At 47.9% G+C, this 16,538-nt stretch overlaps 1 protein-coding gene and 1 long non-coding RNA gene across 2 annotated transcripts in view; one reads left to right on the top strand and one right to left on the bottom strand.

Annotated features, from left to right (window-relative positions):
* HLCS (holocarboxylase synthetase) overlaps positions 1 to 4,994 on the bottom strand; it is a 205,010-nt gene extending 200,016 nt beyond the window's left edge. The window contains exons 1-2 of the mRNA XM_082722771.1: positions 4,710 to 4,994; positions 1,054 to 1,191 (exon numbers count right to left, since the gene is read on the bottom strand). Of these exons, the coding sequence (XP_082578897.1) occupies positions 1,054 to 1,191; positions 4,710 to 4,904 (333 nt within the window). The 5' untranslated portion in view covers positions 4,905 to 4,994. The remainder of the gene's footprint in view (positions 1 to 1,053; positions 1,192 to 4,709) is intronic.
* On the top strand, positions 4,740 to 8,490 carry LOC309860567. The gene is made up of 2 exons (XR_014309452.1): positions 4,740 to 4,877; positions 7,647 to 8,490. It is a non-coding gene; the product is annotated as an uncharacterized lncRNA (long non-coding RNA).
* The last annotated feature ends 8,048 nt before the right edge of the window (positions 8,491 to 16,538 follow it).

The following is a 16,538-nucleotide window of genomic DNA, read 5'->3' as shown; positions in this document are numbered from 1 at the left end:
GAAAACCAGGTTGGGGTGTTCCTCTGAGACTGTCTTTTTTTTTTCCAGCAGAGAAATATATGCAACTACTTTTAGACAGGTTATGAAGTTGGAAGTGTTATCAGAATACTCCAGCAGAACTGGGTATTTACCCTAAAGATACAAACGCAGTGATCTGAAGGGGCACGTGCACCCGAATGTTTATAGCAGCAACGTCCACAATAGCCAAACTATGGAAAGAACCTAGATGTCCATCAACAGATGAATGGATAAAGAAGATGTGGTGTATAAACACAATGGAATACTATGCAGCCATCAAAAGAAATGAAATCTTGCCATGTGCGATGACGTGGATGGAATAGAGCGTATTATGCTGAGATATATAAGTCAATCAGAGAAAGACAACTATCATAAGATCTCCCTGATATGAGGAAGTGGAGAGGCAATGTGGGGTATTTGGGGGGTAGGAAAGGAATAAATGAAACAAGATGGGATTGGGAGGGAGACAAACCATAAAAGACTCTTAATCTCACAAAACAAACTGAGGGTTGCCAGGGGGAGAGGGGTAGGGAGAGGGTGGTTGGGTTATGGACATTGGGGAGGGTCTGTGCTATGGTGAGTGCTGTGAAGTGTGTAAACCTGGTGATTCACAGACCTGTACCCCTGGGGCTAATAATACATTACATGTTTATAAAAAATTTTAAAAATTAAAAAAAAAAAAGAATACTCTAGCGGAGGCATCTAGGAAATACATAGGGATAAAAGTTAACCACTCGGGCTGATTTGAAGAAGTGGAGGGACGGGCTAGATGTTCCTCGAGCAGCGCTGCCCAGTGAAAACATGACATGAGCCCCAAACACAAGCCACTCAGGCAGTTTTTCTAGCAGCCACGTTCAAAAAAGTAAAAAGAAACAGGTGAAAATGATTTTAATGAGATTTTTTTCTTTAACCCAAAATGTCCACAAAAGAAAGGGGGTCACAGAGGCCAGGAAAGAACAGGGGGGAAAATACAAATTTACTTTTGGTTAAGACATAGTTTCCTTCTGAGACACAAATTAAAAACATGTTACTCACGGTTTCTGAAGAGGACGACGGTCTCTGTAAACTATCACCTTGCACCCAAATGCTCTCTGTCACAAATGCGATGTGCTCTGCTTCAAGTATAAAAGGAGACACAAGAAACAGGGCCCATTTGTTCAAGTCATCAATGGACTGGACAGAGGGAAAGAAATACACAAAAAGAGGATTCAATATCACTTCAAATCACAACAGCCACTTACATCAACTCTGGGACCTCCCCTCCTCTGTAATTCCAGGCAGCATCAAGATAAGGTTACCAGACTCTCTCCTCCTACAGACCACATTAATCCTGAGCCTCTGGTTGAACTGCGACTATTTAAACACCTGCAACATCCCCTTTTTTCACAACTTTAACATCTCTAGGTATGTGCGATCCACCATTAATTCTGAAGCTGGGCTTACCTCCACCATTCCTTACTTCTTAGAGCATGAGGAGTTCCTCCAATCACAACTCAGACGCACATTTAAAAGTGGGGAGACTCGGGGCACCTGGGTGGCTCAGTGGGTTAAAGCCTCTGCCTTCGGCTCAGGTCATGATCTCAGGGTCCTGGGATCAAGCCCTAAATCAGGCTCTCTGCTCAGCAGGGAGCCTGCTTCCCCCTTTCCTTCTGCCTGCCTCTCTGCCTACTTGTGATCTCTCTCTGTGTCAAATAAATAAAATCTTTAAAAAATAAATTAGTTAAATAAATTTAAAAATAATAAAAGGACAGTAAGTGAATTTTGAAGGCTTTAACCCACTAAAAACAAGGCATATCCAGAGCAGAAAAGCTGACACATTAGGGTACACAGGGTGAGCCCTTTCAACATCACCAAAACAGAAGGTCAAGGCACCACAGCCCGTTTACCAATTCAAACTTGCCCTTTTGATCTGGGAGGATCAAAAGATGTTTCCACCTGGCCCAGTAACCTGGCACATAGTAAACTATTAATAAACATCTACTGAACTAGTGAATGAATGAAAATTTGGAGGAGAGAAAACTCCTCTCCATGGATTAACATAATTATCATTATAGCAGTTAACAATAAACAACAGACTGTCCACCTTACGCAAACACAGAACACGTGTATATTCAACAAAAAGCTTAAAATTTCAAATGTGTTTAAAGTCTTCGATATAGTTATCAATATCGTGGGAGCGTCAATTACATACACATATGCATTCTATGCATCTGATTCTAAATATATGAAGTCAAGAGACGACAAAGAAAGAAGATTCATTTCTTTTTTTTTTTTTAAGATTTTATTTATTGATTTGACACACAGAGAGAGAACACAAGTAGGGAGAGAGGCTGGCAGAGAGAGAGGGGGAAGCAGATTCCCTGCCAAGCAGAGAGCCTGATGCGGGGCTTGATCCCAGGACCCTGAGATCATGACCTGAGCTGAAGGCAGAGGCTTAACCCACTGAGCCCAGGTGCCCCAGAAGATTCATTTCTGTAAAGTCACTTCAGTCCAGGTAGACTGACAAGGTAGCTAGCCCAAATCATTAGCCCCACCTTATTTTATAGCTGAAATCAACAGTAGCTAATCATTAGTCAAATTTTCCAATCGTGGGCCTTAACCGTCAGAGCTGAAACCCAACGACCACTAACCACTTCTTCATTCACTGAAATGAAGTCACTGAGTGACTATTCTAGGGCAAGCTGGAAGCTAAGCTAAAAAGACCCAATTCCTAGGGAGGAAAAGATAAAAACTGGAAATATGAAGGTTGATTTAAAGTGGATGGTGGCGGGGCCGGGTGGGGGGCGGTGCCTGGGTGGCTCAGTGGGTTAAGCCTCTGCTTAAGTCTCAGGTCATGATCTCAGGATCCTGGGATCATCCATCAGGCTCTCTGCTCAGCAGGGAGCCTGCTTCCCCCTCTTTCTGCCTGCCTCTCTGCCTATTTGTGATCTGTCAAATAAATAAATAAAATCTTTTAAAATAATAATAATAAATAAATAAAGTGGACGAGGGCACAGCGCAGGCCTGTGCCATCTGGTGTGAAGCATGAGAAACAAGCCCTTGAGACCACGATACCTGAGCAAAACTCTAGGGTGAGGCAAGGTTAACTTCAAAAAGCAGAAGCACATCAGGTCATAGAATCCCTGAAAACCCAAGGCTAGCTTGGCAGGGGTGCCCCCACGGTAGGCTGGAGCAGTAGGAAAAAAGCTGAAAAGCTGAAAAGCAGTTACGGTAGTTAACAGATCAGGAAAGTCATGGAAGTCTTCCAAAAGTAAAACTTCTTCCAAGAAAATTTAAAATATTTACATCTCAACATTTTTGAATGTTCAAAATGTTTACTCTAACTGAATTTTTTTTTTTAAGATTTTATTGATTTGACAGAGAGAATGAACAAGCAGGGGGAGCAGCAGAGGGACAGGGAGAAGCAGGTTCCCCACTGAGCAGGGAGTCCAATGGAGGTCTCCATCGCAGGACCCCGGGATCATGACCTGAGCAGAAGGCAGACCCTTAACGGACTGAGCCACCCACGCACCCCTCTAATGGAAATCTTAAAGGTTATTTTTTTTTTTTTAAGTACACGAACCCAGATTGGAAACCACTGCAATAGAAAAAAGCACCCTTCAATCTTTCCTCAGTTTTCTCTCTCTCTCAATCTTGGTTCCTTGAGAGAATTAAGCCCTAATTAATGAACAGGGCCCTTCAGTGGAAGGAGTGTCTCCTGACTCGCTTCTAAGTGGTCCTAGCTCGGCACTCTCAGAACGGAGACAACAGTTACTCACTTTCGGTGGGTTATGGTCTACCAACAGGGAAGGGTACCTGATGATACCCACAGAACTCCATACTTAGGCATACAACAAAGTATTCAAACCTGAGATAAGATTTTAATTCCCATGCGGGTGCTGTGGTTTCGCACACGTAGAAAATCTTACTTTAACGCTAAAAGGGAACCGACTTTCCGGAGGGAAGAGGGAAGGGAAACAAACCGATTAAAAGCAAATACTTCTAAGTGTTCATGAAAACAGTTATGTCAGCGGAAATCTGCGCAGACCGCAAGGGGAGGTCCAGTCCCCCTCCAACAGCTGAGTGGACAGAACCGCGGTCCCCTTTACAGAGAGGGGACGGTTCTGCACAGACTGGACGACCGGCAGGTGAGCGGCTGCACCAGGCAGGTGTCAGGCTCAGCACCGGGTCCAAAACGAAGTGTGTGCGCAACCGAGGTCAAACAGACGCGGAGACCATCCGTGGGGCGCCCGGGTGGGCAAAACTCGCGACCCACAGGGCCATGTTTGTGCCTCGGAGATACGGGCAGAGACTGAGGATCCGGGTCTCTCCGTGAAGTCAGGCTCAAGCCGACCGCAGCCCGCAGTGCGGGAGGCCGTCAGAAGCGCACTCCGGGTGCGCGGCGCAGCAGCAGCCATGCCTCCCCATACCCTCGACCCGGCACGCCGGGGACGGGGGACGTGTCGCCTGTCGCAGCAGTTCCGGACCTCTGGTCCCCCGTCCGGGCTCCCGGGGATATCGCACGCAGAGGTGCCCCCAAGCCCGCCCTCGGGACCCCAAGCCCGCGACCTCCCGCCTCGCAGAGACCCGGCGCAGCGCGGGGCGGGCGGGCGCTTCCGGCAGCCTGAGCCCCGAGGCCGCGCCTCCCGCCGGCCCCGCCCCCCGCGCGCCCCCGGCCCCGCCCGCACCCCGCCGGCCCCGCGCCCGCCCACCTGGCTCTCGCCGACGCAGAAGACGCGGCCGCCGCGGCTCAGGCACACGCGGGCGTCCCGGGGCCGCGCGGCCGCGCCGCAGAAGGTGAAGGAGCAGCGCGAGGCGCGCAGCCGCTGCACCGTGGCGCGCACGAGCGCGGCCGGTCGGCGCCCCCAGCGCGCCCACAGGTACAGGTAGCACAGCGTGATGAGCATGACCGGCCGGCCGGCGGCGGGGCGCGAGCCCCGCACGCTCGCACCTCGGGCGCTCCCCTCCCGCCCGGCCCCGCCCCGCGCCCGCCCTCCGCGGGCCGGAAGAGGCCGCGCCATAGGGGTGAGGCCGCGCGGGCTGGGGAAGGCCGGCGGGGGCGGGAGTGGGGGCGGGGGTGGGGGTGGGGGGTGAGTACGGAGGGAGGAGCGAGGCCTCGCTGGTGGGGGAGGGGCGGGGGAGGATGGAGGGAGGAGGGAGGCTTCGCTGGGGGCGGGCCAGGATGGAGGGAGGCCTCGCTGGGGCGTGGGTGGGTGTGGATGGAGGGAGGCTGCGCTGGGAGCAGGGGGGCCGCGCTGGGGGCAGCGGTGCGGTTGGAGGGAGGGAGGGAGACCGCGCTTGCGAAGGGGGGCGGGGGCAGGGAGGGAGGAGGAGGGCCTCGCTTGGGGATGCTGAGGCTGGAGGGAGGCTGAGCTGGGGCTGAGGGTTGAGGGTGGAGGGAGGCTGGGGGCGCTAAGGTGGGGAACCGCGAGCTTGGGTGCTGGGGAGGGGGGGTGATGGAGGGAGAACGGAGGCATAAGGGAAGAGGCTGTTAAGGTTGGCGAAGGACCAGGGGATTAGGCCCATTTGGCTAGTTTAAGCCAAAGTCCGGCTTCCCTTTCTTGGAGAGCTGGGAGGCAGATTGAAGAAGGGCCTGTGGGCATGTGTGCCTTAACTAGTAGTACCGTATGGGATTCAGCTAACATGGCCTCTACGCTGTACAGCTGGGAAAATAAGGGGAGACTGGCTTTAATATATTATTCTAAGCCTTCTTGCAAAAAGGAATTTACAATAAATTACATAAATTAACAGTACAATTATACACACACACACACACACACATATATGACTCTAAATATTTTAAAATAAGAACTGAAAATAAGTTGAAGATAGACCAGCACTAAAAAGACTGCCTGGTATGGTATTCATGTATATGTGAGTTACCAGTGTGTGAGCATCCTAAAACCAGAAGAAGAAGAGAAACTCATCAATTATGATTCAAGGTTCTTGTCCCCTAAGAGAAGCATAATTATTGTTGATGGTGACAGAGATCTCTCCCATGGAACCTCATTTGTTTTAAAAGGCAGTTTTCCAGGGCGTCTGGGTAGCTCAGTCGGTTAAGCATCAACTCTTGATTTCTACATAGGTCATGATCTCAGGGTCGTGGGATTGAGCCCCCTGTCAGGGTCCACATGCCGCAGAGAGTCTGCTTGAGATCGTGTGTCTGTCTCTCTCTCTCCCCTTTCCCCCTCTCCCCACCCCTGATACTTCCCCACCAGCTCATGTGTGCACTCTAATAAATAAATATTTTTTTAAAAATAACAAAAGGCAGTTTCCAAAAAAACGGTGTCCCCAGCAACTCTGAAATGTAGCAAAGATTTTCCCTGTGCTGCTTCCTACTCTGGCCTTTGCTATAAGTAGAAGGCCTAATGCAGTAGCAGTCAGGGACACCAATCCCAGGTCTTACTTAATCCAACCATAGACGTTTGAAGTGCCCTGACCATTTATTCATCTACGTTAAATCAGTGGTCCAGAAAACCCACTTCCAGAACTTCAGATTTACAGCCAGGTGACAGAGGAACTTTTTCTCAGTGTATACAGCAATAATAGATTTTAAACCAGAGAGAGAATCGGAAAAGAAAGAATCAGCCTCAGAAACAAGGTAAGCATCACAGTGGACCAGAAATAGAAGGACAGTAAGTGATGGGCAGGGCTGAAGCCGTATCCTCCACTTCCCTACAGGACAGTGGCAGTTGGAAAGGGAGTTCCCGCGTGGTCACAAGGCCTAAAATTGTGTCATTGGGTCCCTGGCGGAAGGAATGAGTCCTCCTGAAGAAGGCCTTGGCCGTTCCAGGATAACACAGGCCTAACAAGTTAGGAATAAGAAAATGAAAAAGCTTTACAAAGTGATAAACCCTGAGGTTTTACCAGGCAAACCCTTCAGATAGCCTTCTTAGAATTCTTAGAATTAGCTGAATTATGATTCTAAGGACACACCCTCTCCACTCCAGCTAGGTATGAAGAGGTCATCTCCTCTACCCAAAGGTCACAAGCATCTCTAGTTCTTCCAAGTTCCTTAAGAGCTTTGCAGTTCCACCTTCCCAGATACCGTAACTCTATCGAGCCAGAATAGGAACTTTCCAGGTTAGCCCTTAGATACTTCAGGATGTCATGGTCTCAGAAGACATCATGGGGAAGGGTCAGGGTCAGTTCTGTGCACAGCTCTGGGTTATAAAGAATGGGGACCATGGTGGGTCTGAGAAGTCGGTGAGGTCCTTTCTTGACCCTTGGACTGAGGAGCCCTGTTACCATTCCAGCCCAGGAAGGAGCACAGGAAGGCAGAGGAGTAAGAGAAGTTAAACAGGCACATGGCGCCCTGTTTATGATCCCACCTAAAATAAGGATAACAGCTCAAGGATGGAGCTTATCATTCCTGGATAGCAAAGGGAAATGATGCAAAAATAAGACATCAGGGGATCTCAACTATGTGCATACCTGATTCACCCCTTATAGTCCCTCACCACTCAGAAGTGTGGTCCCTGGACCCGTAGCACTGGCATCCCCCCGGGAACTCACAAGAAATGCAGAACCCCGGGCTCCACCCAGACCCACTGAGTCAGCATCTGCCCTTCCACAGCATCCCCCAGGTGATTCACAAACATATTAAAATTTCAGCAGCACTGTTGAAACCCGCCTCTGTCTCTCCCTAGATTTGGGTTGCTCTGGACTCTGCGCTAGACTATTCCAAGCTGTGTGGAGAACAGACTAGGAAAAGAACACAGACGAGGGATTCAGAAGCAAGACTGTCCTTCACCAGAACGTCACTGCAGAAAGGAATTGTGGCACTCACCTGCCAACAACCAACTCAGTAACCCGTCACCATGCCTGGCTTCCTACAGGAAAAGCCGACTCCAAGTCTCCTGTCTGCCCCGAGGAGGCATGCCCTGGAAATGATGGTTTGGGGATGAGACAGAGTGTTAACCAAGAGTATCCCTCACCCAGAGGAGCTGTCCTCCCCGCCCCCAGCCTCCATTAAATAGATCAACTGTTCCTCCCCAGGGGAAGCCTATCTTGCTGACAGTGGCTCTGTCTGCTTCTGGAAAGCACCCTGAACCCAAATGGTCAGAGCTGAATAGGACAGTTTGCCAAGGGATCCCAGACTAGCTGGAAGCGTTTAGTAGATGCTGAATTTTAAATAGGTCTCACTGTAAACAGCTCACATTTAGCAATGGAATTAGGGTCTCCACTTTATGTAGAAGAATTTATTCCCTCCACATCAGTGTTGGAGAGCTAAAAAAATTATATTCAGAGATTCCAGGGTCTCAAGAATGACCCATCTGTTTGAAAAAATATCCTGCGTTGGGCACCTGGGTGGCTCAGTGGGTTAAGCCTCTGCCTTCAGCTCAGGTCATGATCTCAGGGTCCTGGGATCAAGCCCCACATCGGGCTCTCTGCTCAGCAGGGAGCCTGTTTCCCTTCCTCTCTCTCTCTGCCTGCCTCTCTGCCTACTTGTGATCTCTGTCTGTCAAATAAATAAATAAAGCCTTTAAAAAATATATTCTGCATAAAAATAATTTAAATACACATTTAATTGAAATCATGAGGATTTTGTTGGTAAAAGCTGTAACTTGAAGAGCTTTTCTTTGACTACTTGAATCTCTATGGTAACGTGTGTTTATGAGCCAGAAAGTATCAGGGAAACTATCCGCATGTGCAGTTAACTGTTAAGTAAATTAAACTGTTTTAAACCAATAATCCTTTTCATTATTGGTTTAAACCCAAAAAGAAAAATTCAGTTGGGATTGAAAGAAACAAGCTACTGGCAAAAGAATAAATTAGAGGCTTGAGCTGTGATCAGGGCCTCGAAGCGGGGGAAAGATGTCATTTTAAATCTTGCTGATTAGGAAATGCCAGGCCCTATGGAGGAAGGAATCAAACCAACCACCATCTCACCCGTGGTCAAAGATCAATTTTGGAATCCCAATTTTTAATTGGAATTCTGTATTAAATTCCAAATAGGAAAATTTTATCTTAAATGCCTTGTCTGTTTCCATAAATTATTCCTTATATAATTAAGAAAGCTCAGAATGTATTGTTTTAATTGCATTTTATTTTTATAAACTTTGGTTATTTTTCTAATAATGCTTTTGGAAGTTTTATATTTATCAAAACGACTCTAAGTTGTACACAGTCTGTAATTAAGGGACACCTGGTTGGCTCAGTGGGTTAAGCATTTAACTTCTGCTCAGTTCATGATCTCAGGGTCCCGGGATGGAGCCCTGCCTGCCTGTGGAGCTCAGAGGAGTCTGCTTCTCCCTCCTGCTGGACCATCACCTCATGCGCGTACACACCCTCTCAAATAAATAAATAAAATAAAATCTTTTTTTAAAAATACAGATAATAGGGGCATCTGGTTGGCTTAGCCAAAAGACACTTGATTTTGGGGTTGTGAGTTTGAGCCCCAGGTTGGGTATGGAGGTTATTTAAAAAATAAAATTTCTATATATATACAGATAATAAAGGCAAGATGTAAGTTGTGACCCAAAAATTAAAGGATGCTTTCACATAAAACCTTAAGAGCCTATATTTGATGTGTCATTATTTCTTAATTATATGGAATGCCAAAATACTACCTGTCTCCCTGCAGCAAAACTAAACATATCAACTGGTAATAAGTAGGTCAAAATAAATGCTAACTGGGAAAACCATTTGAATTTATTCATTATAAATCTTGGTATAACAATATGTAACATTGGTAAGAGAATGTTACATATATTTTAAAAGAACTAAGTTTTAAGATAGGATTTATTTACCAACTACAAAAATGTATTGATTCTAATATTATCAGTAATTCAGTAATAGGCAGAACCAGTTAGTTTGGCTAGAGATCACACACGTATCTTACAATTATATTTTAGGTGACAGTACATGGACACAGTGATGAGGAAATGAAACACAGTGTACAACGCTGTTGTAGACTGCGCTGATTTCAAAGTGGAATGGCGAAGGGGCTCCCTCCCCACTCCTGCACCATCTGGAGGGGGCTGGGGACCGCCTGCTAAATTTCACTGCCTTATAAGAACTTGAAAGTGTCAACTATTAGAATACCAGCACCCTTAAGCTGAAAGCAGGATGAAAACAGTGGAACCAAACTCTCCATCAGGACAATATGTAAGGAGCCACACCAAACCAGAGCTTATGAATTACTGGGATGCCTGGCTGGCTCAGACAGTCGAGCTTGTGACTCTCGGTCTTGGGGCTGAGTTCGATTCCTCATTACGGAAAGGAGGTAAGCTTCCAAGAAAAATAGGGTCATGTCAGAAGATACAGGAGCCAACCCAAAGGGCCCCCTGCTAGCCAGGCATTAAATTTATGAAAAGCCATGAGATCATGATGATCCACAATAAAAGTTTTAAGTATTCTAAAAGAATGTAGAACATAGGGGCGCCTGGGTGGCTCAGTGGTTAAGCCGCTGCCTTCGGCTCAGGTCATGATCCCAGGACCCTGGGATCGAGCCCCACATCGGGCTCTCTGCTCAGCAGGGAGCCTGCTTCCTCCTCTCTCTCTCTGCCTGCCTCTCTGCCTACTTACGATCTGTCAAATAAATAAATAAAATCTTAAAAAAAAAAAAAAAAGAATGTAGAACATAATCAGCACCACTCATTTTTATTGATTATGTTTGTGTTACTGACTTTTTTATCCTACCGATGAAATTAGTACATTCTCCCTTTAGAAAGCTGTTTCTGAGCCAAGGGAGAATCATCCACACAAAGGCCTCGGAAGCTGTGATACCAAAGCAGAGAGAGCCAGAATGCAGCCGCATCTCGTTTTAAGGCTCCAGAAGAGTAGGGCGCCTGGGTGGCTCAGTGGGTTAAGCCTCTGCCTTCAGCTCGGGTCGTGATCTCAGGGTCCTGGGATCAAGTCCCAGTCGGGCTCTCTGCTCAGCGGGGAGCCTGCTTCCCCCCTTCTCTCTCTCTGCCTGCCTCTCTGCCTATTTGTGATCTCTCTCTGTCAAATAAATAAACAAAATCTTGAAAGAAAGAAAAGAAAAGAAAAAAGAAACAGGCTCCAGAAGAGTGAAATGGTCCTACTGTAACACAGTACAAGATGTCTTAGGTCCAAAGACCTTAAAAATCAGACAAATTTTGAGACTTGATCAGCCAGTGTGGTAAGGACAAGCTTCTCTGGGGCAGAATAAGTAAGGCTTTGATTTGAATCCAGAGAGGGGCTAAGTGAGATGACAGAATCACCGATGTGACCACAACAGATTCAGATTTCTGGATTAATTAAGGAATCTGTTGGTATCTCAAGGTTGTTACCTCAAGTGCAACATGAACAAAATCAACTGTATTTCCCCCCACCAATTTCCTCTTTATTCTGATTTCTCTAGCCACAGTTAGTGACATCAGTCTTTTTTTCACATGGACCCAGAATGTAGTCCTCTTGGAGTCCTGCCTTCGCCTCATGTCCTCTAGATCAGTGGATGGCCTCTCCACCATCTCTTGAGTTTCATCTTTCCATCCCACCTTCTTCCAGTCCAAGCGCCCATTCCGCTCTCATCAGAACTAACATAATAAATAGCTTTCTGATGAGTCCCCTTGGGTCCCCTGCTTCCCGAGGTTCTGTAATCCAGAGTTGTCCAGGTCAACTCTGATCTCATCCGCTCCACTACTCAAACCCTTCATTCCAGCCCTGCCCACCAGGGAGTTCAACGTCTCACCTGGCATTCAAGACTCTCCACTGTACTCTACTAGCCGGGTCTCCCCCCCCGCCCCACCCCCCAATCCGCCATCCAGTCGCTTGCTTACTCACTCCACATCAGCACACCTTGCACTATGCTAATCACTGTGTATATTCTTACATTCAGACCTCTCAACTCTGCAGGGAGGCTGTTGTCCCCATCTTGCAGAGGAGCAACCGAGTGACTTCCTCAAGGTACCACAACTGGGTGGGGAACCTGGAGGCTGAATCTGTGTCTTTCTGACTTCAACGTCCTTCACCAAATAAACCAGGCACCTGAGAGCAAAGAATGCTCTAAGCACAACAATAATCACCAGAAATGAGACTCGAGATGAAGAGGGAACAGTAGCAGAAGGTTCAGACAGTGGCTCTGCTGGCCCGGAGGGCAGCCTCTTGTACTCAGATCAGACAGGCCGGGATTGTCCAGAATTCGCACACATCCAAAAACCGTAAATGAAATTTCATCAAGATCCTCCTGGCAAACAGCTGGCTCTGGAAACAGCCTGTTCCAAAACCCAAAGAAACCTGGGACACAGTTTCTGTACAACAGCTGAATGTCACTGGTTCAACAATATCTTAAAGAACCTCAAGTACAGGAAAATCCAAAGTTAAAAACTACAGTGTAAATGCTATGATACATTTTTTAGAAATCTAAAAATAATAATAATAATAATAATAAATGCTATGTGGTATCCTGGATTGGATCCTGGAACGAAGTGGACATTAGTGGGAAAACCAGCGAAATCTGAAGTCTGTAGTTTAGCTGATGTACTAGTTTTGATAAACCCATGGTTGTGTAAGACATTAACACTGGAGGAAGCCGAGCAAAGAACTCTGTACTATTTTTGCAACTCTTGTAAGTCTAAAATTATTTCAAAATAAAAAGTCATAAGGATTAGCGGATGACCTTCTACTGAATTTCTTTGGGCATTTTTCTTCCCTGTCCCTAACTAGCCACATACGGCCTTCAGCACATCATATCTCTCTGCATGCCAGTTTCCAACTATTTTAAAAAAGAAGGAGTGACACAAACCAGATCATCTCCAAGCTCTAAAGTTTTGGGATCCTGTGGTGCTTGGGTTTTGGGTGGGCATCTGCCTTCAGTCCAGGTCATGATCCCGGGGTCCTGGGATCAACACTGCCCCCCTCCCCACTCTGCATCTGGCTTCCTGCTCGGTGGGAAGCCTGCTTCTCGCTCTCCCACTCCCCCTGCTTGTGTTCTCACTCTCACTGTGTCTCTCTGTCAAATAAATAAATAAAATCTTCAAAAAAAAAAATTAAGTTCTGGGATCCTAATATATTTATGACACGATTCTCTTTACAAAGAACTGATCTGCAGTCTTGTTCACGTGCACAACCCTGGCGTTTAGCACTGTGCCAGCACGTGGTGGGTGCTCAATAAAAGTTTTTGAAACTAAACTGGCTCATACCTCCATTTGTAAGATGAGGTAGAACTATTAACTCTCTTGCCTAGTTGGCCACTAGAGAGCGAAATGCTCACAGAATTTTCTCCACTGAATGCAAATTTAGCTCCTCCAACAGAGGGGAGTGGCCCTTGGGTCCCCTACATATAAAAATCTATCCCTGGTTGGGGGAAGAGAGTCACCATCTGTGCATAGTTTTCTGCCCATCAGAGGGAAACTCTCGCTCGTTAGGGTGATTAGTACCATAAGCTTCCAGAAGATTAGGCAAACACGCATAGCACTCAGCAGGCTCAAAAGTCTAAACCACCTCCATAGATCAGAAGCTGAACCGCAAAAAGGTGGCTCCCCCCACCTCAAGTAGTTGTTGTCTTCCTACTTCCTGAACAAAATGGACTGCACTTTAAAGGCTGGTTAAAGAGCTCAAATGAATGACTGGAAATTGACTAAAACCTTTATAACCTGAATGAAGAGAGCCTCAGCATCGCATCCTCTTAGCAGCCCAGGGCTGAGCCTGTTTGAGCTGAAGTTTGCAAGGCAAAGCAGCAGAGGCCTCCATCTGGAGTCAGGCATCCTGGGTTCAAATAGTGTCCCACGACCCCTGGCTCCCCCCCCATGGGCACAGACACGACACAAACAGTGACCATGTGACTGTGGACAGGTGCCTTTGTTCCCACAGTGGTCCTGGAGGATAACCGCATCCCCTAGGGGAGTTGCTAGCAGCAGGATCCAAGGCAGGAAACCCGAGCCAGAAGAATCTGGCCATTTCTTGGAGAACCCCTAGAGGAGCGTGCGCCCAGGGCCCCGTGGAGGGGACCCGGGCACTCTACCTGGCCAGACCCAGCACTGCCATCTGCGTGGCACATACCCAGGTTCAAGAAGGTGGCGGGCACACAGGGCCGAGTAGTGACCGATCTGATCGAGGAATGGCTCACCTGGATGAGTCAAAAGCAAGGGAGTAGAACAGCAAAACACTTTCATTTCATCTTCCTAACTCTTAGGGGTGAATATCACAACCTCCTTCTAATAGCACAGGAAACGGGCTATGGTCTACCCAAAGCAGAGCTCCCTTCAAGTAGCTCAAGTTGTCTTTCTCAAGCCTGGAAAAGGGTGTCTGTCCCCAAATGTTCCTGAGCTGGCTCGTCACAGTGCCTCCCGTCCCCACCATCCGACCCTCTCCCTCAGCCGTTGTCATCTCATGTCCCGACAGAATGAGATTTAAGTTGAAGTCACGGTCAAATACTGGACTGTGGCTGCTGTCAGTGTCTACATTAACTTAGAAAATTCAGAGTAGACATCCTCCCCCGAGCCCCACAGGTTGTAGGAAGGAGGACAGAAACCTTGTGATCTAAGTTGCTGCCTCATGATTTGCCGAGTAAAATCCCAGACAGAGCCTGAGCCCTGAGAAAGGGACAAGCAGAGGGGCATTGAGGGAAACCGGGAGAGGGACAAAACCGAGGGTCAAAAACTTCAGGGACCATTCAGCAGAGCGCCCTAGGAATGTCACCCAGCAAAGCACAGATGAAGATAATTTATCAAAAGGCAAACTCAGCCTAAAATTACAGCCACTTCGGTAACACCCAGCACCCATGGGTCCTCCCCTTGTGGCTGCGAGGGGCAGATGAGTCACATAACTGAATTTTCTCTTCTCCCTCAGCCAACCTGGACATTTTCTCCTAGGAACTGAGATTCAGGGAAAGTGAATCCCTGCTTTAAAAAATAATACTAATAAATAAAAGTCACACCTGTTACCAGGTTTTCCTACTGGAAATTTCATGAGTCTGGAAAGCAAAGATTGGAGGAAAGAACAGTCAGGAGAGTGGGAGCTTTACTCGCAGACATGCAGCGGCTTAACATTCCCCGGCCAGGACGGCTTTGCTTTCCTGTTTTCACTGAACTGTGTTTTCACAGACATACCAGCATCAAGACTCCAGGAAGGCTCCAGAAAAGCTGCCATGCCCCCTTGTTGGTGTCCGCTGTTTTGCCGGTCACCTTGTGATTTTTTAAAATGCAAACGTATTTATTTCTTAAATGCTACATTCCTGGTGAACATAGCTAATGCATAGTGGTCAAGTCTGAGTTCAGGTACTGATCTCAGGGTCTCAAGCTATGGTTGTGATGGGTTCCTTGCTGGGCATGGAGCCTACTAAAAACAACAAAACGAAAAAACCCAATAACAACAACAAAAAAAACTAAACCTATAATATAGATAAAAAGTGAGCTAAATAAAATGAGTTTATGCAAATCCTGCTTCTTAGGGTCAAAAGCATGGCAGGCAGTTTACAGTAAAATAACAGTAAATGTGGTGGATTAGAAGAAGAAATTCACTGTGCAAAGGGAAGCAGCAACTCTGTAACCACGGGGCTAGCTCGTACCGGGTTTATCAAGCGCTTTTAAATCCCTTAGTAGAGTAAGGGCCGTTTCCCGGAGAAGCCAGGAGCAGATGACGCAGCCGAATGGGAACTGCTTTATACAGTCCGCTTTGAACAAGATTTCAACCCTGCAAAGATGATTGCATCCAGCACCCCCCACCTTCCCGGTCAGGAGTCCTGATTAAGAAAAGCAAAACCAGAGGAGCAGGAGGTGATCAAACCATTCCCGTCTATAAATAACTCCCCTAGGGGAGTTGCTAGCAGCAGGATCCAAGGCAGGAAACCCGAGCCAGAAGAATCTGGCCATTTCTTGGAGAACCCCTAGAGGAGCGTGCGCCCAGGGCCCCGTGGAGGGGACCCGGGCACTCTACCTGGCCAGACCCAGCACTGCCATCTGCGTGGCACATACCTGTTGCCAGAGCCCGTGGGGCCAACACCCTAGGTCGGGCCCTGCACCTGCACCCGCGCCGCACCACTGGGTGGCCTGTCGCTGCTGAAACGCACCGGAAGGTGTACCCAGGACAGAGCAGGTGGCAGCGGGGGAGGGGGCGGGGGGGGGGGCATCGGGAAAGGCCAGGTCGGAAAACCCCTTGGTGGGGCCCCACTGCCGAGAGCAACCCGAAATCCTGTGTTGGCCACCGCTGGCCACACTGGCATGGACTTCTGGCTCAGCCTGGGCACCCTTCTCCCCGCCCTCTTCTCCGCCCTCCTCCGCGAGGTTGCCCAGAGCACGGCCTGGCCTGCCCCCAGCATTCTCCTCCCTGTCCTTAGGTTTTGCCTTAAAGATCAAAATGTCACCTCCTCAAGAAGGTCTCGCTCCACCCCCTAGGCTAGGTGAGGGCCCCCTCACGCCCCCCCACAACTCTCTCCAGCAATAACACTCACCCACCACCTTGTAATTGAACCCTTGTAATTGAACCCTGTGTCTGTCTTCTCTTGGAGGCTGGAAACTCTCCCGGGCAAGGACGAGATCTGTCTTTATTGCAGGCACAGAGTGAAAGGAAGGTAGCTGAAGGTTTTGCTGAATGAGAAGGAAAAGTGGCCAAATGGGGCCCCTCTTGATAGGATG

Source organism: Mustela nivalis, assembly GCF_964662115.1.
Source record: "Mustela nivalis genome assembly, chromosome: 1".
NCBI lineage: Eukaryota > Metazoa > Chordata > Mammalia > Carnivora > Mustelidae > Mustela > Mustela nivalis.
Note: the sequence above shows the minus strand (reverse complement) of the source record. Positions and strands in the feature narration are given on the sequence as shown.